The following is a 26,488-nucleotide window of genomic DNA, read 5'->3' on the forward strand; positions in this document are numbered from 1 at the left end:
TGAATATGGGTGGATAGAAGACTGAATTATGTGGATGGCTCTCAAACCACACATTCATTCATTCATTCACAGAACATTTATGGAGTATCAACTCTATTCCAGAAAATGCTTAATATAACAGGATCCTTGACCTTAAGGAGTTCATCCGATCAGGAACTACAGAATTAAGATACAAGTGAAAAGTCAGCAGTATTGCATATCAGAGTGAAAGTATAATAGAACAGAGTGAAAATAAAGCCACATCTAGAAAATCTAGTGGAGTCTTCAACACACCCTCTAATATTTCCTTCAAATCTAACACTTCTATATTGCGGTCTTTAACATAAAGCAATGCTTATTTCCAATCAACAGGTTTCCGAGAACAGAAACCTATATTGCCTATATGAAAAGGCAAATGGAAGAATAATTTGTCTTACCCTGGCTGCACACTCTAAAAAAATAATATAAAACAACCTTGATTGTTTGGAAACAAAAGTGGATCTTTGTTGTCTCAGGGAGCTTTTATGTGCAAAATACACTTGATAATAGTGTGAATTCTTTTAAGCTACTATATTCTGTGATCATCTGGGGAAATAGTTTGGGGGATAAATACAGCAGAAATATTTAGAGAAAGGACATTAAAAAGGAAGAATAGCAGACATAGTTGATTCTTTTTTGACATTCTTGTACAGTATAAAAATCATCAAATCCTTGGTCCATATCACAGGGATAATGCTGAAAAAATTCTAATCACTTTATCATTATTCCCAGCAGTGTCCTGGAGCTCCAATTCTGAGGGCAGGGCTTTCTGTAAGCATCTAACATTAAGATATAACTGAGAGAAAAATTGGAGAAATGGTTTCTCCACATGAAGTATACTTCATAATAACATTTTAATGTAATATTGACATTTCTGGTTTTTAACTCTGTTGGGCAGAATCTTGATGGAAAAGAAAATCAGTTGTGATGGCTTCAGCATGAGTGTCTAATATCATGGCAAATTAACCCGGTTTTATCCTATATCAGAGGTATTTCATCAGAAAAGAACTAAAATGTCCTTCACATTTTACAGAAGAAAGTCATTTCTCATAACAGATAATGCTAACATTGTCTTAAAAATATTAACTATTGTTGAGTGAATAGTGTGGGAAATATGGGTGGTTTCTTTTCAGAGGTTTTGGTAAATAATTTAATGTATGTATATATGTATGTATGTATGTATGTATGTATATACACACACTATTTTTGTCAGAGTATTGATTTATCTATTTGAACTGAATTGGTCTGCTTTGGTCAAACAACTGAGAAGTTGAGCCAGATCGTGACATTTGTGATCCGTGTGACATTTGCAGTTGAACAGAGGACTCAGGCTCACTACTCAGAGTATGGTCCACAGACCACAGCTTCAGAATTGCCTTGGATCTATTAGAAATGCAAAATCCAGCCCCTCAGCCCCAGATCTACTGAATCAGCATCTGTGTTATAACAAGATCTCTAGGAGATTAAAACATTAACTACATAAGGGGATCTCAACTCTGGCTCCCCATTAGAATCACTAAAGGTGATTTTCAAATATTTGATTACCAAGTCTTACCCCAGACCAATTAAATCAGACGTTTTTAAGGACAGGACCATGGCTTGGGTATTTCTAAATGCCCACCAAGTGATTCTAATGCACTACCAGATTTGAGAATGGTAGGTTACACAATGCCCAAACAATCAGTAAATCCAGTGTATTCTGAAAGGACAAAAAAGAAGAAGAAAGTCAAACCAATTACTTTTAATTTGGTACCACTCTATAAATGATTGATTTTTTTAACTGTTAGTAAGTTTGCTTAACTACTGTGTGAACACAGCCTGTTATGTCTCAACCTGCGCAGAAGTGTATTGTATTGTAAATCAAGAAGAGGAAGACTTTGCTATCTAAATTAATTAAAAGAAGATTTTAGGTTTGTTTTTCAACTTCACTTTCTTTTGCCAACCTTATTCACCAACCTGACAGGTCTAAATACTGAATCTCAGACACTGCACGTTTAAACCTCTGCACCTTTGGATTACCCATCCTTTTCTCCATGCACTCAATTCTCAGTTTTTACCTCAAACATTCCTTTATCACTGTAGCCCAAATGCATTTCCCCTTCCCCGTATTCCCACATTTCTCAGTATTTCTATCATTGCTTGTTTGATTTCTACATACAATCTCAAGCATTAGCAGTCTATTCCAATCTCTTATACATGAATAGGAAAGGAAAACATAAATCAGAGCATAGTACATGTGGCAGTCATTATTATCCCATCTTACAGATGAGGAAACTGAGTCTCAGAGAGGCAAAGTGACAGGTTAATAAGTTTCAACACTAAGATATTTTTCCCAAGACTGTCTGACTCAGAGTACAGAGGAAGTTTGGTTTGCTTTTGTTTGTTAGTGTGTATGTGTTTTTAATAGATTATAGTACTTTAATTATAGTTCTGGGGAAGATTAAGAATATGAACACACTAAAACATACTGAAGGAATACTCATCCTTAAAATCAATGTCCACTCTAATCTTTGGAATGAACCCAATGATTTTTCTCTTTTACACTAACTTAGTTTCTTTTGCCAGAAAATTATTGGAGCTTGAAGGGGAAGGGGAGGTGTTCTTATTATACTTCTTTTTCAAAATTACTTTTTAATACACAAGTAGTAACTGAATAACTTTCTTGTGAAAAATTAGAACCTTATAGATGTGGATAACATTCCTTGTCCAACACACACATCCTGTACTCTACTCAGTCAGATACCTTCCTTCCCTCCTCAGAAGTAATCATTTTATCTGTGCACACTCTTTAAGACATTCTTCAATGTATTTAAATACATATATATGGTATATTATAAAAAATTTTGATCATGGCAAATTCTGATACATTGATTGTTTTGTTGATAAAAACATAGAACTCTTGGGAATTAAGAGTTTTATTTGTATGTCTAAAGTAAAAGACCTGGGAAGGATATATAATTCAGGGGTTGACAGAATTAAGATTCAAAATTATATCTCAACCCTGTGAATAATACCCTAAAGCTAGAAAGATAAAAATTTAGGTAGCATAACTATTAAAGCCCTGCACAAAGTATAAGTTACAAATGGAGAATTCTGATTTGGTATTAGTTTATATGGAAAAAATTAGTGGTTTGTTTATCACAGACTCAAAATTTAATAAAAAGTCTAACACTTTGAAAAGTCAGTAGTTCTTATCTCTAAAATAAGATTCCTTTTAAAATATCAGAATTACTCCAGAATATCTAATTTTAGAAGGAAAATACTAGACTGTGTAAAATGTGTTTAATATGGTAAACTAGTAATTTTTAAATGTGGGACTTATTTTGTGATTTATATTCTTCATATGTTTTCTTCTTCATAAAAAAAAAAAAAAAAAGCCAAGTAAAAGAAAACTCTTTTGCTTCTCTCAGGTCACATGCCCTAATGTTACCTACAGTACAAAACATTCATTAGGATTTCAGTGTGAAAAGGGCCTATGATGAAACATTGCAATAGTATTCCTTCCCAATATTGATGTCTTCTTGAGTAAGGATCTTGCCCTGTGGAATTAAATCTCACTCAATGTAAAGCTAATTATCTATTATGATAACATATTTTAGTGAAGAATATTCATACTCAACAGTCTTTGCCAGAATGTCTGGAACTCGGGACAGGGGAGTCAGGGACATTCTCTGCATGAGACATGTGCAGACTAAATCTTGACCTTTCTGTCTGATTTTTACTTTGGAACATGTCACAAAACAGATTCTCCAAACAGGAAAATTTAGAAGCTCTGATTATCTGAAAAATCACTGATTATCTGAAAAGCTTTCCCTGTGTTTGTGGATATCTTCTTGTGATTTTAGATATATCAGAGCTGATTGTATAGGGTACAAGGAAGTATCGGTTCTAAGAGATAAATTGGTTTTCCTTTCCAAAGGAAGACAAATATTATTCATTTATCATAAACTTGACTGATCGTAAGACATAGGTGACCATGAGTCTTGACCTCTTTTCATTTATTCTAAATTAATGTAACTTCATACATAAACATGCTAAGTATTTCAGAAAGTGGAGCCCTGAAAGGTAAGGAAGAATCTGAGTTAGTGGAGCAAATGTATCCATGTGCTTTTAAGAACTCCAAACCATGGCTTTATTTGAATTTATCTGTCTCTGCCCTGATGTCCACTATAGCCCATGAGAAGGAGAGTCAAGGTATTAACTTTATTACTGACCTTATTCAGCAGCGTCAGACCAGTAAAGGTGTTTATCTACTCGTGTGTGCTGCTCCAGATAGGGTAGCTCATTGTAATTCTCCCCTCCAGGTTCCCTTCCCTAAGGAAGTATCTATATCTCAGATCTGTCTAATTAATCAGGATGTGAAGAATAGAAAATTGTGAGACAATCACTATGCTCATCGTTGCTGGGCTTTAAAAAGCTCAATAAAGTTTCTATCTACATTTTTTTGTTTATACTGTGGAGTAAAATAGATCAAACGGGCAAAGAACTGTGGCAACAGAGATGGTGCCTTTGTGCGATAAAACATATACTGTGTATCAAAGAAATATTGTGCCACTTCTCTGAAGCTGACATTGGAATGACATTGTAATCCTGACCATCTGTCTTCCTCCTCTAGATGTTGATGAATGTACGGTAGTGAGTGGAGGCTGCCAACAGCGCTGTATTAACACTCTGGGCACCTTCCATTGTGCATGTGATACGGGGTACAGTCTCCATGCTGATGAACACACCTGCATACGTGAGTAAACATTAGAACCAGCTTGAAGTCGTTTTCAGTGAAAATCGACCTGCCCACATAGGGGCAGGAAGAAAACGTTTTTCTATTGTAAAAACATCTATAGAAGCTGACAATTTTCAAGTACAATTCTCTCTCTTAGAATTTAAAAAAAGATATTTTGCTATTAAAAGACTAAAAGACAAAAAAGATGGGGAAGGAAATATAGAAATTAACATTCACAGGCAAAACTTGGATCCCCCCAAATGTGTGACTGTTCCTTAGGGTATCATTTCTGCCAATTCAGTAAAGTATAAATTTGTTAATTACTGCTTATATACAACAAGTTCAGCACAGACTCACAATAAAGAGAGGAGGCTGGGCTGTTACAGTCACTAGCTACAATGTTCACTCATTTCAAACCAGACTCAGAAGTGGACTCAGGATTATAACAGCAAAAATTATAACAGATTATATAATAAGGAGTTTAGGGTTTCTCAAGAATAGTTAAAACTACACACATTAAATCTGAGGTTCCTATACACTTCTTGTGTATCAAAATGTTCTTAGATATCAGTTTTGGGTGGTAAGATTATTACTGTTAAGTCTTTGTATGTTTCTGAATTTTATGAATTTCCTAAATGAGTATGTACGCAGGAAAAAAAACAGAAAAACTTAAAAAATACTGTGTTTCCTGTATGATTATAAATGTTCTTTTTTTTATTTATTTTTTTAACATCTTTATTGGAGTATAATTGCTTTACAGTGTTGTGTTAGTTTCTGTATAACAAAATGAATCAGCTATATGCATACGTATATCCCCATATCCCCTCCCTCTTGCGTCTCCCTCCCACCCTCCTTATCCCACCCCTCTAGGTGATCGCAAAGCACTGAGCTGATCTCCCTGAAATGTTCTTTTTTAACTGAAGTAATTTACATGAAAGTGTTTTTTTTTTAATTGAATGATGATCCTCAGATCCCTTTCTGATTTCACCTCCAGGTCCCTTTGAAAAATATCTTATACTAAAAGAATAGCACCTTATACAACACAATGTAATTGCTGGTTTAATTTATACAGGGTTTGTTAACTGGTCCATCTACTCAAAATTATTAGCATTTTATGAGTATTCTATAATTATGAAATTTGGGATAGAAATCAGCCAGTTTTGCTTAACTTCATAACATATACTGTCTCTTTTTCCTAACATAGGAAATGAGAGAAAGCCAGGTGAAACAGGTAAAGATGTCCTAGTCATAGGTCTGATTTTTTTTCTTTTTTGCGGTACGCGGGCCTCTCACTGTTGTGGCCTCTCCCGTTGTGGAGCACAGGCTCCGGACGCGCAGGCTCAGCGGCCGTGGCTCACGGGCCCAGCCGCTCCGCGGCATGTGGGATCTTCCCGGACCGGGGCACGAACCCGTGTCCCCTGCATCGGCAGGCGGACTCTCAACCACTGCACCACCAGGGAAGCCCATAGATCTGATTTTGATAGAAGAAAATGGAGGTTTTGAGAGCAAAGACTTTTCCAAAATTGAGTGAAGATGCAGATAGAAGCCATATCGTAGTATCAGGGAACTCAGTATCTACAGCAGGCACCAGTGGTGGGACAGCAGCACATGCATATTTTTGTAATCTCCCAAATATCCCCTTCTTTTTGCAAAATTACTGCTTGTTGCAACAGGAATCCCTTTCCCATCCCCATCTCCATCCCCAACCTGTAAAGACTTCAGCTGGTAATATCCTTAAACTACCACTCTGACTTCTCTCAGTCACAAAATATTTAGGGACAGGATTACCTATACATGCAGATATGGTATTTAGTGGTAAAGGTTGAGCTGGTGAATTTTTGTGTCTGATATAAAAATATTTTGCAAAGTAATGAATTTTATATATCTATGGTATCTGGTCTTCGCGATAAAGCAAAATAAACACTCTAGTGATCAATTAAAATTATATCTTCAGGTATAATTAATTTTCTAAACTCTGGAAGTTATTAACTATTTCTTAGTAAAATCATTAAGCTCTTTCCTTGTTCCTCACCACCATTGCTCTGGAATTTTCCAACTTTTGTTTCAATGACCTCAGGTCAAAGGTGGACTTGGATAAGAATATTATGGTTTATCATTTGTATTTCTATTCCTTAAAATCCATCCTGTACAGACACATGGACACTATGACAATAGCATATTTGCAGCTGCGTAGGCTGATCCTCTCCTCGTACAGAATTTCAACATAGTGTACAAATTAAAAATTAAGCTAAAGAGAAATATGGATTTCATGATTGCAGTCATTTTAAAGCCTTTAACCCCTTGGATGTCATTCCACAGAAATACTGGACCCAAGAGTCCAGCAATTGACCTTTGTGGAAATTTTCATGCCTCTCTCACATGAAGCTACTGGTTCTGGTTTCAAAGAATGGTCCTAAGAACCTCAGTTGACACAATTACAGCAGTCTTGTTAAAATGAACTCAAGAAGAATGTAAGTATTTTGTATTTAAATACTAATAATGATGTGAGCTTGAGGATAAGAACTGTTTGTTTGCTTTGAAAGAAAGGGTGTACTGTAGAGAACTGAGTCTCACATTGGTTTATATTTTGAGTAATATTGTAGCAAGGGTCAGATATTTTTAAAAGCAGGACAATTCAATTAGCCCACTTTCCCTTTGGTATTTGTTACCTGGCAGGAAACTGAGAATGGTGGTTGATCTCACCAGGAAACTGTAGTAGACAGAAATTCTTCATGACCAGTCACAGAAGAGAAGATGGAGTTGTGGAATTTTATGATTCCACTACTTTAGAGTCCTTGAAATTAACTGCCTCAATTTCTTCCTTCCTCTCGACCTTCCTTCCCTTCCTTTGCCGCATTCTGCCCATCAGTCATAGTCCTAAGCTAGTGTGACTTTTTGAGTTAGAGCCGCTGGTACTTTTTGCACTTTCTCTTAATCACAGCAGCCGTAAACTTCTTGTACCCCAAATCCTTACAGAGTTTAAGATGACTTCATTTCAGGAAAGGATCTCCTCTCTAAGAGCTGTGCACTTGTGGGGACATATGGCCAGCAGTTACTAGTCAGCCTCCACCAGAATGATAAAGTTACACAAAGTGGTGTTAAGAGAGGGGGTCCATAATATCCAGCTGTAGTGTACAGGCCACTTGGTTCCCCATAAAGTACTGCCTGGACTGCTGATAAAATGTGATCCCTGGGGATCTTGGCCTCAGTGACCCTCAGTTTGAGCCCCTGAATTTGTCTGCAAATTTTTGGAATGCATGTCACTTTACTGGTGGCAAGGGCCTATTACTTTCTTGAGATTTTTAAAGGCATCTATGACACTTCAAAATATCCCCCATATAATTTTGTCCTTATGATGATGCTTCTTTAAAAGGTGTATATGTGAGAGGATTTCATGATACTGTTATATCATGATACAGCCTCACGACATTGTCATATAGTCCGAGGCTAAGCTGGTCAATGACTGCTTCTCCCTACACCTTCCTTTATAATGGGATTCTGGGCCAGAGGTCTGGGTCCTTGTCCTTGAGCAGCACAGTTACACCTTGTTGGTGAAGGGTCCAGACATAGCATAGGAAAGCAGTCAAAAATGAAATTTTGACCAGATTTGCTTTGCTCTCAGTGGTCTCCATTAACACAGATATTACCAAGTAATACATATACTTTTAAATTTCCCTTTACTTGGAAACCAACGGCTTTAAAAAAATGGAAACTAGAGTTTAGCCATCATCAGAAAGACAGAAATATTCATACTGGTCCAACATTGACTCTCGTCCATGGACCAGGAACAGTGGCACGGTGGAATCCAAGTTGGTGCGTGGCCTTCAGCAAATCACTTAATCTCTCTACAGTCTCTACAGTCTGGTTTCCTCATGTGAAACTGGACAAAATGACCTTAAAGTTACTGCATCTCTAAAGTGTTATAATATTATGGAGTTCCCCAAATTACTAATCTGTTACATATCATCTTCTAACCTGTATTTTTTAAAACTCCATTGGATTCTGTGGAATAATTGTTTTGTAGAGCTCAGATTTTATTTGAAAAGTATATAAAGAACTTAGACGTTAGAAAGTCCCACATAAAAACAGTGAGTGAGAATTTTATATCCAGTTTAATAAAAATGAGTTCATGACTTCAATGTTTTTAATGAAAACAATAACTACACTTTGGTGCTTTTTTGAAAATACTGTTTTCTGTATCATAGAATCATATTTTGAAGGAATCCAGGGACTAATTCAGCCTAATCTACTTTAGAGATAAGAAGTCTGAGATCCAAAGAAATCAAGTAACTTTCACTCTGAACAAAAGAAGTTTTCAGGAAAATCTGGCTAATTTCACTTCTAACCAAATGCTTTAAAATAATTTCTGATAAATATTTTAAAAGACTAAGAAAAATCATAAAGGTACTGTGAAATGAAATTCTTACATTCTATTTTAGTAAATAGAGCTGAGGCTGAAAATAATGTATTTTCATAATAGCTATTGATGAAAGAAATCCACCTTATATTATCACCCTATAAGTGCAAACTTATCACTTCTCTCTTACATTTCTATCATATTCTCCAACAAACCTGGCTACTCTCAGTTCTCCAAGTCAGCTATGCCCTTTTCCACTTCCACACCTTACCTTACTCAGCCTAGACTTCTCTCTCACCAAGACTCCACCTGTCAAAAGTCTACTTACCATGTTCCATGTTCAATGTCCGTTGGCCTGTTAAACCTTCTCTGGTGACCCCAGCCAAAAGCATTCCTTCTTTTTCTTCTAATACCATATGATTTAGTGTTGCCTTAATGACACATTGTAACATATAGTTTTATATGTGTGCAATTGGGCTTCAGACCAAATGAAAGACACTAATGACCTTCTAATTATCAGCTTTCAGAGGAGTCTTTTCCATGCCTTTCTCAATGGCCTCTGACACTATTAACCACTCATTTTTCTAAATCTTCCTCTTGACTTCCTGACAGCACAATTTTCACCTTTGACTGCTGCCTCTCTGTACTTACATTCTTGTTACCCGGTTCTGACTTTCGATCATCTTCCTCTTTCCTTGCTATGGACTGAATTGTGTCCCCAAAATGTGCATGTTGAAGCCCCAAGTTCCAATGTGATGGTATTTGGAGGTGGAGTCTTTGGGAGATAATTAGGTTTAGATGAGCTCATGAGGGTGGAAGACCCTCATGACGGGTTTAGTGCCTGTATAAGAAGAGAGAGCAGAGAGCTTGCTGTCTCCACCATACCAGGATCTAGCTGAAAGGTGGCCATCTGAAGCCAGGAAGAGAGCTCTCACCAGAAACCAAACCCTGCTAGAACCTTGACCTTAGACTTTCCAGCCTCCAGAACTGTGAGAAAATAAATTGATAAGGCCACCCAGACCAGGGTATTTTGTTACAGCAGCCCAAGCGGACTAATGCACTCATCTCTTCTCCTTTATTCCCCCTTCTCTAGTCTATCTCCATTTTACTCTTCTACTTTTAGACAGAAGTCAATACCTATAAAATATCCGGCAAGTATTAGTTAAATGTTAGCTATTATTATAACAGAATGTAAAAAGATGTAAGGACTTTACCCAGATGGACTTGCTTGTTGGGGAAAAACTCAAACTTGCAGTATTTCTAGCTTTTGGACTTCGAACAAAATACATTATCTTCTGAGAGCTTTGAATTGAAGATTTTCTCATTGTTGAGAGGCAGACTTTAGTAGATATGACTAAATATAAGTAATGATAATGTAGACTAAACTCCTTCTTTTGCCAGTGGCTATTTTGTAACAGCCAGGGGCTAGATACCAAAATAATTATATTACCCAAATTTTCTGTATTTAGCTGTGTAATTTGCGTTTTAAGTAACTTGTAAGGTTTTAGCTATAATTTGGTATACCTCACAAAATCTTTGTCTTTTCATTTTTTTCTTTTTTATAACAACCTTGTGAAACACGCTCAGCTCAAATCTCCGTTCATAATCATGTCCTTCCTCTGCTATATTTGTTGAAATTAGCCTTCCCAGAGGGAAAAAGTAATTAAATGATTGAAAGTTTTAATGCTTGCATAGTTCTCTTACCTCTCTTTCATGCCTTCAGCACATAGGTTTATTAACATCTGTACTCACAAATGGAGTCACTGGTGTCTGCACAGGGAAACCTCAGATAAAAAGCATTTTAATTATTTTCATCTTTAACACAAGAATTCTTTATTTCCACTTGCTGGAAGTGGTCAGGAACTGCTTTTGTTCAATGGTTCCTTTTTATTCTCACTAAATGAGGTTGGGGGGAAGGAAGAAGAAAGGTTACCTGGAAGCTGTAAACCAAAGATTTTTCTGTGTGATGAAGTGTACAACATAATAGAATCAGAGGTCATTTTTTAATTCTAAGTAAACAGAAGTTAGGTGGCAAGAAGAGGGTAGATGTACAGCCTGGAAGCTTGATTAAATAGATATTCTTAGTAAAATTTTGAGCTTGAATAAATTTTCTTACATCAGATCTTTATGTTTCACATTTTAAGATAATGCTAAACTTGGAAAAAAAAGGATTGAGAAAACTATTAGATGTGGTGGTCTTCACACAATGGATTCTTTTGTTTTTGATCTCAGTGTTCTGATCAGTGATGTCTAAGTTTTATTTGATGAAAGGAGTGGAAGATTCTTTCTAGGGAATGCAAAGAGATTGCCCTCAAACTGGAGACGAAAGAAGTTAAAGACTTTCATTGTAACTACCTTTCAATTAATTGCATTATTTATGAAGACAAATTAGAAGCAGAATTCATTTCAGATGACAGCTGATGTCTTGAATAGGGCTATGTCAGGTTAAAAAAATTGTTTAGTTTGTCAGGTTGATGGCATCTCTCAGTCATTATCAAATTCATCGCCCTCGCAATATTAATCACTTTTGTGTGGTAGGTGATATATTTAATTCCTCAAAGTTGAATCTAAGGAACACTTCTCCTCTGCCGTCCTCGTTCCCTATATGTGGGCTTGAAAAAAAATCATGAACTTCCCAAGTTTTTATCCGTTTTGTTGATAATTAACCCAATTCAAAACCTATTTCCAAATCCAATGGATTTTAGGAATGCATTCAGAAATCTTTTTTTTTCTACAGTTTTTCTACAGTCTTCAGACTTGGGAAGGTAAGACTGACAGTTTTAGATAGAGTCAGACTAAGGTCTGAATTCTACTGCATCGAATAAGGGTTGTGTGATCTTGGTCCAGTTTCTTAATCTCTGATCTTCAGAGTTCATATCACCTTTATCTCTTTCTCTGTCTCTTTAACTGTATCTATACCTAACATAAGCAGGATAATAATTCACAAAAATCAATATTATACATTGCACAAGGACAAAAACCTTATAAAGAGGGATGTATTTAACACACTAGAATGGGGAATGAGGGAGACTGAGAGTGTATTCTGGGCTAAAAGTGAACAAATGAAACAAGAGTGGTCCTTCCAAGGACTGGGGAGTGATAAGAATTTTTCTTGAACTGAGCAGTGTGATAAACTTTACCTTCTGTATCCAACATTAAAACAAAACAAAGTGATGAAATGTTAGCCCAGTGGTCTTCATCCTTGCCAGTTGCCTTTTCTTTTCTTCTTTCTCTCTATGTGGAAAGTAAACTCACAGGTCTTCCTTCAGAATAATCTCTAGGAATTTTTTCTTTTTTTTTGTTTTCTTTTTAATCTAGGAATTTTTTCTAGCTATATTTGTAAAATATTTTTAAACGTAAGATTTTCATAACATATATCAAATAAATAATAAAACCCTACTTTTAAGCACTAAATAATTTTGCTGTCTTACGTTTCCCAAATAATTTCATAGTGCATTACAGAATACCCCCGTACGGGATGAACAAAAATATGAAGAGATTAAAATAATACCTGGCACATAATCGAAGTTCAGTAAATGGTGGCTTGAATTAGTAATTTATAATTATTATGTATCTACCTTTATCATTTTCCCACAATCAGAGTACCTATTCAATGCACAAAGATTCTGAGAATAGGAGATTCTGAATTGTGTGCAACTAAAAATACAGGAACTTCTCTTTAAATTATTTGTTTATGAAAATAGAGAATGGGATTTAGGATTGTGAGAAAAATACTGATAATCTGAAAACAGCATGTCTTGGGAAAAAAAGTGCCAATTTTTCAGGGTAACAATATTAACTTTACCACATAGCTACCCTGTATAAAAGGTGTGTGACCTTGAGCTGTCACTTAGCTGTTCAAAACTCCATTTCTCCATATGTAGCGGGTAGTAAGGAAAAGTTACAGTGAAATCCTTAGTGCAGTGCCTGACACAGAGCAAGCATCAATAAAAATTAGCTCATAATATTAATATTAGTTCTATACTTGCAGTTGGCTGTAGGCACAGGAGTAAATAAAATTACGGAGGGTCAGACACTATAGTTATAAACTTACTTTGGTGATCAGATGGCTTCCATTGGAAAGCTTTGTTGCTAGCTTTTTAGCAAACATACGTTCATTGATTCTTTTAACAACTCCCTGTTGCACTTTCTTTTTCTTTGCATTTTTAATGCTTTTGAAGCTTTAAAGCAATATTCACAACAATATTTTCACTGAATGGTAAAATATTCTCATTCTTATTTTATCACTAGGTTGAAGATTTATATCTCCCTGTTTCCAAAAGCACTGGAGGCAGCAAGCTTTAGGCAGCTTATGCATTTTCACGGGGTCCAAAGTGCAAAAAGACGTGAAACATAAAATAGTACTACCTCCATCTAGAAGCAGCAGAAGGATTAAGTGCTTGCAAATACCAGATATGAGCATAACACTTAAATCCAAATCTAGTATCCCAGTATAGTTTTCTAGCAGCTGACAAGAGCCACATGGTTTAAACCACGTTTGCATTTTCTAACAACAATAATCATAGAGACTTTTTTTTTTTTTTTTTTTTTTTGCGGTACGCGGGCCTCTCATTGTTGTGGCCTCTCCCATTACGGAGCACAGGCTCCGGGCGCGCAAGCTCAGCGGCCATGGCTCACGGGCCCAGCCACTCCACGGCACGTGGGATCTTCCCGGACCGGGGCACGAACCCGTGTCCCCTGCATCGGCAGGCGGACTCTCAATCACTGCGCCACCAGGGAAGCCCGAGACATTTTTTAAATTCAGTGATTTCAGAATCTACTACTGAATGCATGTCTTTCATTTTGCAGAGAAAACAAAATTTCAGCGAAGAGACCTCCCAACTTTTACTCCCATCTAGAACATTTGGTACTAACTCTTAGCTCTGTCTGCTTCGCTCTTCACTGAGAAGAAAAGTGCTCTGCTGTTATTTCAGGCTAATCCCATTCTGCCTTCTCCTTAGAACCTCAAAATTTTGGAGGTGGATGGAAGGAAAAGACTATATATAAAAGAGTTATGGACTCATCACAGAAATGGAAGGGAACCCGGAGAAAGTTGTGTCCTACAACCCACAGAGGAGAGAATGTCAGGAAGGGGAGAGGTCATGACGTTCAAGATTTAAGTAAAATCTTAATCTTGGACTGGAAGGTGTTCCATGAAATTATCCGTGGATAATGTATAGATAACCCTGGTAAAACTAGTTTTAGGGAGGAGCTTTATTTTAAGATAGAGAGAAAGAAGTTGATGATAGAGGAGAAAACAGGACGTGTTAGGAACAAGGTTCTCTATCTTTCAAGGAATACTTTTCAGTCATTCTGTTTAACATCTTGAAAGTAAAGACCTCTCCTTCCTTCCTTTCTCTTGTCCTTGGATTGTAGGACACAACTTGCTCTTGGTTCCCTTCCTTCTTTGTGATGACTCCCTAACCTTTTTCATATAGTCTTTCCCCTCTGCCAACCTCTTGATCTTCAGAGTTCTTGTTTTGGCCCTTTCTCCACTCCCTCCTGAGTGGTTGTTTCCACTTGCAAAGCTTTACCTACTACAGTTAGCTAGAAATGAATGATGTTCAAATCAACATTACTAAATCGGATGGCTCTTTTTGTTTTCTGGACCCAGAGATCCGGCCACTGCCTGAGGCCCTCTTTGAGGACGTGCCCGACCTTGCAAACTTACTGGACCTAAAATTAAATATATCTTCCTTCCTTCCCTCCACCCCCCAACTTTCTTCTTCTCCTCTGAGTAGTAAGGACAGCTCAGGCCACCCATTTTCCAGGTCAGTCTAGTATATCTGGAGTCACTCATGACTCCCCCTCTCTCTGATTCCACATATCAAGCTCCCCAGCAAGACCAATGGGCAAGTTCTCCACAATATCCCCCAAAGAGCTGGCTCCACTGTGACTACTTTCATTCTGACCTTCATAATTTCTTACAGAAATGTTTACTGTAATTGCCTCTTAACTGGTATCATCCTTCATACTTGCCCCCTTCAATCGATTATCTAAACTACTGCCAGAGACACCTTTTGAAAATGTAACTTAAAAAATTATTTTAGGGGCTTCCCTGGTGGCACAGTGGTTGAGAGTCCACCTGCTGATGCAGGGGACACGGGTTCTGCCCCTGTCCGGGAAGATCCCACATGCCGCGGAGCGGCTGGGCTCGTGAGCCATGGCCGCTGGGCCTGCGCGTCCGGAGCCTGTGCTCCGCAACGGGAGAGGCCACAACAGTGAGAGGCCCGCGTACCGCAAAAAACAAAAACAAGAAAACAAAACAAAACAAAATTATTTTACTATCCTTAAAACCTTTTATTGTCTCCATATAGCTTTTAGAATTAACTCAAAATTCTTACTAGGGCTTACAAGATGCTTCGGGGTCTGACTCTTGGTTACTCCTGCTTACCTGCCGTGTTTCTACTCTGTACTTCATGCTCCAGGCTCACACACACTGAAAAGTTGCAGTTCCTTACGTGTACCAGAAGTTTCCACACTCCTACACCTTTGTCTTACTGTTCCATCTGTCAGACGCTCCCTGCTTCTGCACATGCTTGTTTCTGGATTTGAGTGCAAGTCAACATTTTCCCCTCTCTCCTCCTAGGCTTTCCTCCCCGCCTCTCCTCACCTGACTTCTCCTGTCTCTGAAAGTAAAGGTTAGAATCACCTCCTCTGAGGAGAATTTTCAGATCTACTCCCATACTTATAATCCAAATTTGTCACCTGTTTTATAAGATTTGTAGATCGTTTATAGATTTAGAGATTCTTTCAATGGTGGGACACAACATAAAGACACTCAGATAGATGAAAGGAAAAACCTTTGTTACTTACAGCTCCAAGTGAGAGAAGGGTACCACTCAGGGCTACACATTGGGTTACACCCAGGACAGGGTAACAAGCAAGCTGATAGGAGGTGACTTATATATGGCAAGTGGGGTGGGGTTAGGCTAAACTCAGTCTTCCTGGGGATTAGGTACTCTGAATAATTCCACAACCCCAAGGGAGAAGGGGGCATCCCTGGATGTTAGGTACCTGGGAACCTCTGGCAGTTGGGTCTGTGTGTATCTTAACTCTAGGATGTCTGATAAGGGAAGTATTCAGTAGTTGGGGTGGGAGCTTATTCTGTGTAGGGGAACTGAGGGTTTTGAGCCATGGCTTCAAAACCAAGTCAAAACAGCACTTGTGGAATATTACATCATACACCACATAGAGCCAAGGGCATGTCTCTAATAGAGCCTCTCACAATGGATTATAAAGTTTCTCTTCTTGTCTATCTCCCCCACTAGGCTTTAATCTCTTTTGTATCCTCAGGACCTAGTATGTGACTGAAATAAAGTGTTTACTTTTATTAAATGACCCTGTATTTGTTCAGGGTTTAAAATAGAAAGATCCTTGTAATAAAATATGCTTTGTTTAAAAGTAAGGGCATGTTCCCCTTCTTATGATCTGTTTCTCTTTATTAGACAAGAAGAATTATATAATGCATGGCTTTGGCTCTTAGGAAACCCAGCACTACGTTGAAGGCTTAATTGCAGAGACTCTTTTAAACCTATATTCCTAATTTAGTTTTCTCCACCCCACTTCATAACATGGTTCTTGTTTTGCTGAAGTGGTTATTTTTTGTACCTTTCCCCCTCTTTTTAAACCATAGCTTTAGTGGTTCTATTATAGATATGTTTTAGATCGTACACAGCCTCAAAGCATCTTTGGAAGTAGATGGAATATAAATGGAATAAAACTAACCAAATTCAATCCTAGATTTATCACTTGGCTTCTTTTAAAGCATCATAGACAGTACTTTAAACCCCAGATTTAGAAAAGATATGAACCTGTCATTCAGTGGAATGGCTTGCCTGTTTGTTCTCAGAAATCCCGGGTATCGTTGTCAATGCCAGAGCATGTCAGGAGAACAAAGACTGGCCTCCACACCATAAGGGTGGGAAGACTACCTAGGGCTTTGTAGAGCCTAGAGCCTGATACTGAGCAACCAGTTCATAAAGACAGGATATATGTATGATTATTAATGGGAGTCAAGGGCAAAGCTGTGATAAGGATGCAGGCTGTCATTTCCCATCATTTTCTTGTCACAGGACAAGGAGTAAGACACAAAACCTAAGGGAAAGGTCTGGGGTCACTATTCAGAAGTCAGGCTACATACTGAGTCCTCAGTAGATAAATACATATTCTGAGCATATGAGTTCTGAAGGCGGGTGGAGGTGCTACCTATAAGCACAGGCCCAAAGCAGGGTTAAAGTTTGAACCAAAGAAGGAGATAGGTGGGAAAGGGCTTTGAACCCTGACACTGAAAGCTTTTCAGAGACCGTCTCTTCAGTAGTCATAAGACAAGAACATAACCATCAACCTAACAATCAAGACCACGTGACTCCGGCCCCTGCGCACTTGCTGGTTTGGGTGGATTAAGGCTACTGGGTTATATGGGGCATCCCCAGGGAAAGGCAAGTCTCCCCAAGGCTCGGTCCTCTGGATTGACATGTCCTCCACAAACTCAGCAAGCATAGTCTATGTACTCTCCCTTCAGACACATTAATTCATCCAGAGATCAAATTCTAGAACCTAAGTAATTACAATTTGGAAGTAATTCTGGCTATGTCCATTAGTAATAATAGTGACAATGATTTAAAAAATCTTATCTCTAATCCTCACAACTACCTTAAGAGGGAGATATTATTACTCTCATTTTAAAGATAATGAAACCAGGGTTCACAGAGGTTAATAGGACAGCTTTGGAATCACAGGCTTGGGTTTACAGCCCTGTAGATGACTGGTCTGAAATCAATAAGCACCATGGGGAAGTATGCTGAAATGTGCTTTATACTTTTTGAAGGGGAGAAAGGAGTTGAGTACATCTGCCCTGTAACCTTTGCTAAGCTTCTCTCTTCCAGGCTGTATGGTATGGTAATTTAGTCTTATTTCATCCCATGCTTGGGAATTTAAGTAGATTCCCTGTGTTCCCCCTTGGAAGTAAAAGTTGGCTCCTTCTGTAGACTCCCGCACTGGTTGGTCTGGGCTGCGGTGGGCTGGCCTTCTGTCTGGGCAAGGATACCAGTCAGACACTTCAGCTTTCACAACAGAATGTCAACCTTGTCTCCCCAGTGTCTGGTGTCTAAATCTTATGGCTCTCACTTCAATCGACAATGTAGAGATTCTGCACTACAGGCTTGTGTTAGAGGATTTGACTGTGAACTGAATGGGAGCCAGCATTCATCCAAATTTCCCTTAAGACATCTGATATACAGAGTGCATAGCAGAAAGATCACAAACCTTGGTGCCAAAAAGCTCTAAGTTAGAATCCCAGCTTTGCACCCACTAGCTGTGTGAATGTGGGCCTGTTGTTAAATGATAACAATGGCTAATATTTATGGAGTGTGTGCTATCTGTTGGGGCACAGTGTTAATCTTATATTCACTGTTTCATTTACACTTCATAAAGCCCTGAGAGGTAGGTGCTCTTGTTATCACTCTTTTAGCAATGTGAAGAATGAGACTTAGAAAGTTTAAGCAACTTGAGGAAAAACATTCAGCATGTAAGTGGTAGATATGGAATATGCCTTTTGGGCATAGCTGATCAATTGAATCCAGTTACGTTAAAACAAACAAGCACATCTGTTCAAAAAAGGTGTTTGGATGTTTGGACTCTATTGTTAAAGCATTTTAAGGAAGGAAAAGACACCAGTTAAAATTTAAAGGGCTCACAATGCAGTGCAGTGTGGAAAACGGGTTAGCCATATGTAAATCAAGGAGAACCAGTAGGGATTATTGCCTTCTGGTTAGACTGGTGAGAGATCTAGCACTTTGGACTGTCAGAGTTAAGACACCAGGAAACTGCAGGGGTTTTTTCCTATGTATATTCAACCACATGAATTTTTAAAAAAATCTATCAAGACAACAAACAAATTATTCTGCTGACTCTTTTTTTAAGACTCTTTTAAATTTTTATTTTGTATTGAAGTATAGTTGATTTACAGTGTTGCATTAGTTTCAGTTGTACAGCAAAGGGATTTGGTTATACATATACATATATCTATTCTTTTTCAGATCCTTTTCCCTAATAATGTAGGTTTTTAGAGTATTAGCCATATGAATTTTATTTTACAAAAAAATAGTATCATATAGACCATATACAATTTTGTAGTTTGAGCTTTCACAGTTTTAAAATTAGTTTTATCAAAATCAGTGTAATCATTTGTATTATATACGTTCTAAGAACATAGGGTGTGCTTCAGACTCTAAAATTTTGCTGTATTATTCAATAACAACCTAATGGTTTGTAACAAAGTAAAAAGAAAGGTGTTCCAAGACTTATTCTTGTCTGACATTGTTTAAATCTTGATTTGAAGGTTTTATATTGTATGGTTTCATATTTACTAGAAGCCTTCATCATCCTACCACCATCCCTACCAAATGAGATTCATAGATTATAAACCAATAGCAAGAAGAGTGCCTTTGCCTGTTCTACTTTGCCATAATCTCAGTGCCCACATTCATTTATTTTAGAAGTGAATATAGTATATGGCTCAAACTTTTAGTAATTGCAGTAGAATGGTTGGATTGATTTTCTGCCTCTAACATTTTCTCTTTCATATGTTGGTAAAAATTTTATGATTTCAACATTTCTTCTGAATTCAAAGGAAAAGAATGCAAATTTATTATTATATCAAACCAGTTAATTAGTATTCTTTTGACTAGGGAGAATGCTCTGATTCCTACAACTCACATTTTAAAAATTCTTTAAGTTTGAAAACAGTCTAATTTCAACCTGGCCTTATTTCCAAAAGAAAGTGATTTAACAATCTTCTGTATTTCTCATTATAACTTTTATGCAAACCTGTGGTATAAGAACTATACTGTTTCATCTCTTAGTATTTCCACGAGACTAGTGATGGTTTCGCTAAGTGCCGTATCACATACATATCAGAACAATGGATTAAAACTAGAAAGAAAAAATTGTGTGTCAGTCTCTGCAGCCCCACTCTGAATGTCGAAACAGACTGTCCTGCTTTGTCACACAGTTGATTAAACCCATGGTACGAGGAATTTAAACTTGTATAGGATCATCGAAATAGAAAATGTAAGATGTGGAAGAATAGCCTTCCTTCATTCCAATGACTGACATATTTGCTAACCCTTCTCCTTGTAGAATGCATAAATTAATAAGTGCAGAATCTCAAATTCAGTAGGCTATATCCTACACTGGAAGCAAAAATTATGAGATCAAGGATAATTGATATTCCATGTGACCCATTAAAACAGGTCTCATTTAATGCAATACGGCTTAAAATTGTATCTCTTTCAAGTAGGCTAACCTGAATATAGGCACCCTTTTTTGCACTTTACAGCAAAACTGAGCAATTCCCTCAACCATCCCGATCAGAGGACCTTGAACTGAGAGCACATGTTTAATGATGCCTGGAATAGCTATTGATTAAACACTGACAATGTTCAGAGGAATTGAGAATCAAAAAGCCTCCCCATGGCCAGCTCTGCCAGGCTCACTTCTTAATAGATGGCAAAGGAGGATTCTAAATGAGATCTGCTGCCCTGCTCATCCTCAGAACTCCACAGGCAGTGGGATTAATTTCTGCTTCGCAGTCCTTTGGAACTACCATGTCTGAAATGTCCAAAATGAATACAGATGTCCCTCCTTTTTTATTTCCTTGTTCCTCCTTTTTGAGGAAAAAAAAGTTCTCATATGAATTGAATGCATAGAATGATATTGCTTTAAATGTGGAATGAATGAAAATTCACCATTAATTAATACATAAAGAATAGGACAAATCCTGGGATGATAATTCAGGCTGAATAATTCCCCAAATCAAGCAAGCAAACAACAACAAAAAGGTTAAAAGAAAATAAAGAATAAGAGTAAATAAAAAGGAAAAAAAGGATTTGAAGCCAGAACTAATATTCACACTGCCATTGCTCTGTTGAGTTGGTTAGTATCCAGAGGCTTAGATATTTTTAGGCTATTCTTTTGTCTGAGTGGGAGATTGTGACCCAGAACTGTGAAGTAAGGCTGTTTCTACACTTAAAAAAACACGATTTTCAATGGTGGAACCACCCAACTGTTTTACCTTCAACAAACATTGATGGAACACCTAGGGGGTGTCAGGCACATTGCTTGATGCTTTCCCTTTTAAAGTTATTTAATCCCCCCTACGATCCTGTGAAATACTCATTATAATCATTTTAAAGATGTGAAAACTGAAGCTTGGAGGAATTAAATAAATCTCCTATTATCAAACAATCAGTAAATAGGCACGACTAAAGTCACACTGCTAGAAATGGTCAGAGCAAGGATTAAAATCCAGATATTTTGAATAATATTCTGTCGAGCTAAATACCATATTATACTCTCCTTCGTTTAATAATGCACATTTAATGAAAGGTTCTGTGGGAAGCTCAGACTTTTTTTTTTTTTATTGTAGTTTGTTCTTTTGCTCCTTTTTTTCCCTGATATCCTAAGGATTACATCCTTAGGGTAAAACATTTTTGGAAGTACAAACAAGTATAAAAAGGGAGAGAATGAAGGAATCACAACCCCACCACTCGAAAACAGCTGTTGTTATTTGGACTTCTTTCATTTCAGTTTTTTCTCTTCATAATTTAGACCATGTTACCTTTTGTTATCTATTCATATAACAACATACATATTACACACACTCCCACACACACACATACACACCTTCAGTAGACAGTAAGCTAAAACTATTTCTAAAGCTGACTTATTGTGGCAAATACCTTTTGATATTTATATAAACGCACATATTATGGGATCTTTTATCTCTTCTTAAGAATGCGGACATTAATATTTATTTGCATATATTGTCTAGATATTTTTATTGTTTTCTAGGCAATATTTCAAGCAGGAGGATTAAAGAAGTTAAAAGAAAGCATATTTAAAAAAATTTTTAAAACCTATTATCAAAATGTTTTCAAATTTTCATATGATTTATTGATCCATTACCATTATATGATAGTTCCTGTCTTATTTTTACTGGCATCAAATTTTATTCTCCCTTTCAGTGTTTACTAATTTGATAAGTAAAACCACTCACATCCTTTTACTTCTTTTCAGATTCTAAAAGTATATGTGTCATTTGTATTTCCTTTTATGAGTTTGCTGCTGAGGTACGTTTTCTAAATTTTAATTGTGAATTTTGTACTTAAGAAATATAGATATAGATGTAGATATAGATATATGTACACACACATATATATTGCTTTATAAAGCAAGTATAATCATTTTCTGTCATACTTGTTACAAATATGTTATCATAACTTTTCTGAGCATAAAAGCAATATGTGTGTATCACAATTTAGAATATATATATGAAAAAAATGGAAAAGAGTAAAAAATCAATACCATCACTCAGAATTAATCATTGTCAATATTTTTGTTAAACTGGTGGAAATTTGGATACTGAGGCCTGGAAAGATAATTGGGGCAGAGCTAGAGACAAATCTAAAAGAGGTTCCTTGTACTTCCAGCACTTTTGCTGTCTGTCTATCTATGTATCTATCTATCTATATATGTGTATACCTATTGTCTATATCTATCATTTATCTAGTTATCTATTATCAATCATCTAAGTGGTTTTAAGAGCTTTTGAACTAGGACTGTCTGTCCTCCTTTCTCAGAAGATGAGATTGTGTCTTAATTCTTTGAATTGTAACATAATGAAAGTCAGGACTCCAAGGGAAAGACTCATCAAAGGGTTCCAACTGTCTGTATTCCCTAATTCTAACAATACCACCCTTCATCGGCCCTAACATAGCTGCTACATGACAATGGGATTCTTCTCAGGGCCTTGGAGCTAGTGCAGAAGGAATTCTTTGCAGAGGGGCTGCTAAACACTGAGGTTTTCTGGCAGGGACAACCAAGCAACTCTTCAGAGAAAAACTTCTGACCTTTAACATGGTTTTATTCAAGACAACAAATAAGGGCCTGTGGCCACATTAATTCAATATATATTTAAAGTTTGGGACATTAGTGGATATTCATTTCCATGATATTATGTAAAAATGCATAATTTTAACAGCCTAAAAGCATTGATCTTAAAGAGGAAATTTTGAAGAGAACAATTAGACAAGCATGATTATTAGTCTTCAAAAGGGACCATTAAGATGATGCAGAATTCCCTATCTTTAACTGTAGATTTGGAAAGCAGTTTCTTAAGAGAGGTATGTAAGCCTTGAGGAGGCAGTGTCCTCAGTCTGCTAATTTCAGCTTTTTCCCACAAGGCAGAAAAATGACAAAGTGGAACAGTATTGAATGGGAGTTAACATACACTTCTTTTTCTTTCCCAACAGAAATGAAATCATTCTTTATATAACTTTCAGCAGCTCTTTTTAAAATGTAATATATAAAAAAAAAATATGTAATATATACCCTCTTCTATGCTATTATATATTTGACAAAATCATTTAATGACTGCTATTCCTTTTTTATGCTAAAGAATTTCTTTAATGATTTACCTGTTTGTGGACTTTTTTGTGTTCTCTCTCTCTGCTGCTGTAGTGAACACAGTCACTGATGAGCACACTTATAGCCAAATCTTGGACTATCTCCAGAATTATTTCCTTAGAATGAATCAAGCTACATAGAATGACTACCTCAGAAATGATGTTTATTGTCAACTCATCCTCCAGAAAATAACAATTTAAATTTTCTATCAGCAGTATTTTAGGAAAACCTGCCCTTTTTTATTATGCCCAAATAAGACATATAGAATATCTTTTATTTTATCACGTTTCCCAACAGGATAGGTGTCGTTGACTGTGTTCCCTAAAAAATAGACTTCAAGATTTTTGTGCAAAAGATTTACTGGGAACAACACAAGTGAGAGGTTAGGGAAGCAGGATAAGACAAAGGGTGAAATTGAAGTGCAATGCAATTTCAACAAGGGTTCTGCCGACCTTTACAGAGAATTTGAGAGCTGGGGTGTCCCTTTAAAATTGTGCAGGCTTGAGGCAAGGGGATTGGGACTTGATACCCTTGTAACAACCTGCAGGCTGCCCTGGGAGGAGCATAACCTTGAATGAGGAGTTTCTCTTCAACTGAGGGCAACTCTTCTGGAGAAAGACTTGGCTGTGAGCTACGTGCTGCCAACAGGTCCAGCAGTTGAGGAATCAGTGTGGTTCAGCTGGGTAGTGTTGCCTGAGCTGCTACTGCAGACCATGCCTTGTGCCACTCAGATCTACTTGCTTTTGTAATTGCTTGCTTGCTAATTAGGGGGAACAGCTCCTCCAGTTTGCTTTCTCTTCCGGGAAAATTTGCAACAGTAAGGTTAGTGAAATGAACTACAATCCCTGCCACTGTAGCTGGTCTTGAAGCTGAAACTGATGCTCAACATCCTTTTTCTCATTACAGTTCTAGATTTTTCTCACCCTCCTTCCATTACCAAGTATCATAGGTAGAGCTCTCTGGGAAACAGACTCTGAGATGTGCACACAGGACACTTATTGAAGAGAGCTCTTGGGGACAACACATGTGAGAGGTGAGGGAAGCAGAACTGAGTTAGGTGGATGAATGAATAGAGATGCAGTGCAACCAGCCTCAGGCAATCCTGTAGAAATGTCAGAGCTAGAATAGCTTTTCAGATTGGCCCCCTCTTGGCACAAGGCGGCAGGACTTTGTACTCTAGAATTGGGCCAGTCATTAGATGAAGGCTGCTAGAGTACAGCATGTGACCTTGGCCAAGGTGTCTCTCTTCAGCTAATGACACTTCTGGAGAGGGACTCAGCTGAAATCTGTCAGTTGCCAACACCCCTAGCAGCTGAAATAATGAGCATTTCAGTCCCAAAATGGAATCTGGGCAACACACTATGTTATCCGTTACAGTAGTTTAAAATGGCATCTCATTATTAATGTCATTTGTATTATTTGATATGTATTAACACATGCATTTTTTTTTCATTGCTTGCTTATTTCTTTCATTTTTCTATGTAGGTAATATATCATTGATTTGGGTTTTTTGGTCGCATATGTTACAAATATTTTGTTTTTCAATTTTTCAATTATTGTTTTTCAGTATGTTCATGTTTAAATTTTATTTAGCACAATATATTTATATGTTTTCCTTTTGTGTTTCTTTCTTTCATTTGAGTTTTAAGAGCCTTTTATCCAGCTTATAAATAAGTACAGATAATTTTATCTAGTAATTTCATAGTTTCATTTTGTTAGATTTAAATGTTTAATCCATTTAGAATTTATTGTGGTATATGGTGTAGGGCAAGGACTTAAATTATGTGTGTTTTCCAGATAGTTCAACAATTATTCCAGCACCATTTATGAGTGATACTTCTCATGTTCGATGATTTTCGGCTTTCTTGGTAATATATTAAGTATATTAAGTTCCTTTATAAACCAAGTTTCATCTATCAGATATTATTGAGCATCATATCAATCAACCTGCTTATACTAATGTCAGAAACATATTGCCTAAATTATTATAGTTTTACACTATGGCTAATTACTCAGTTGAGCTAACCCACCAGAGGGAACAAGTTATTGACACAAGAGTACATGATTATGGTCATCTTAGATACTGAAATTTTTACATTTTTATGCTTATATGGACACATCTATATTTCCTCACTTCTGACCGTTGGTCTATGCATTTTTCCATTTGACAACTATTTAAATGCATTTTGAAAATGTCACACTCTTGTCTTCTCTTTTTTCCCCTCTTCTTTTCCCTTACAGTCAATTTTTGAAAACTATTAGTTAGTTGCATGTTTCTTTTTAAATTTCCTGCATTTTCTGTTTCAGGCCTGAGCATATGATACAAAATAAATATTTATCAAGTGTTAAATGAATAAGATCATCATTCACTTTCTGCGTCAGCTTGGCTCTTGATTTCTCCATACTACAAATCATGTGTGGAATACTTTAACAATGTGCGAGGAAAATATTAAAAAAATGTTATGTTGAAATACACTGAAATATAGATATGTACTTTTCTGTCCTTTGTTTTTGTTTTCTAAAAAGATGTCATTCAGGGCTTCCCTGGTGGCACAGTGGTTGAGAGTCCGCCTGCCGATGCAGGGGACACGGGTTCGTACCCCGGTCCGGGCAGATCCCACATGCCACAGAGCGGCTGGGCCCGTGAGCCATGGCCGCTGAGCCTGCGCATCCAGAGCCTGTGCTCCGCAGTGGGAGAGGCCACAACAGTGAGAGGCCCACGTACCGCAAAAAAAAAAAAAAAAAAAAAAAAAAAAAAAGGTGTCATTCATGAAACTTTGAATATTTAAGCTAGGTTTGGTTTCAGGGAAGTTATAGAGACTAAATTTGAAGGCCTCCAAACACGATTGAAAATTTTGGAATTCATAGGATGGAAAAGCTAGATGGTGATTGTTTTTTTTCATTTGTTTTTATTCATTCCACAT

The 26,488-nt window shown here is 37.0% G+C and overlaps 1 protein-coding gene across 1 annotated transcript in view; it reads left to right on the plus strand.

The window, feature by feature from the left end:
- Positions 1-4,049: 4,049 nt before the first annotated feature.
- The window catches only part of LOC116752610 (EGF-like and EMI domain-containing protein 1), a 131,940-nt gene continuing 109,501 nt past the window's right edge, over positions 4,050-26,488 (plus strand). The window contains 2 exon segments of the mRNA XM_032629389.1: positions 4,050-4,083; positions 4,634-4,756. Coding sequence (XP_032485280.1) covers positions 4,050-4,083; positions 4,634-4,756 — 157 coding nt within the window.

Source organism: Phocoena sinus, chromosome 4, assembly GCF_008692025.1.
Source record: "Phocoena sinus isolate mPhoSin1 chromosome 4, mPhoSin1.pri, whole genome shotgun sequence".
NCBI classification, from domain to species: Eukaryota; Metazoa; Chordata; class Mammalia; order Artiodactyla; family Phocoenidae; genus Phocoena; species Phocoena sinus.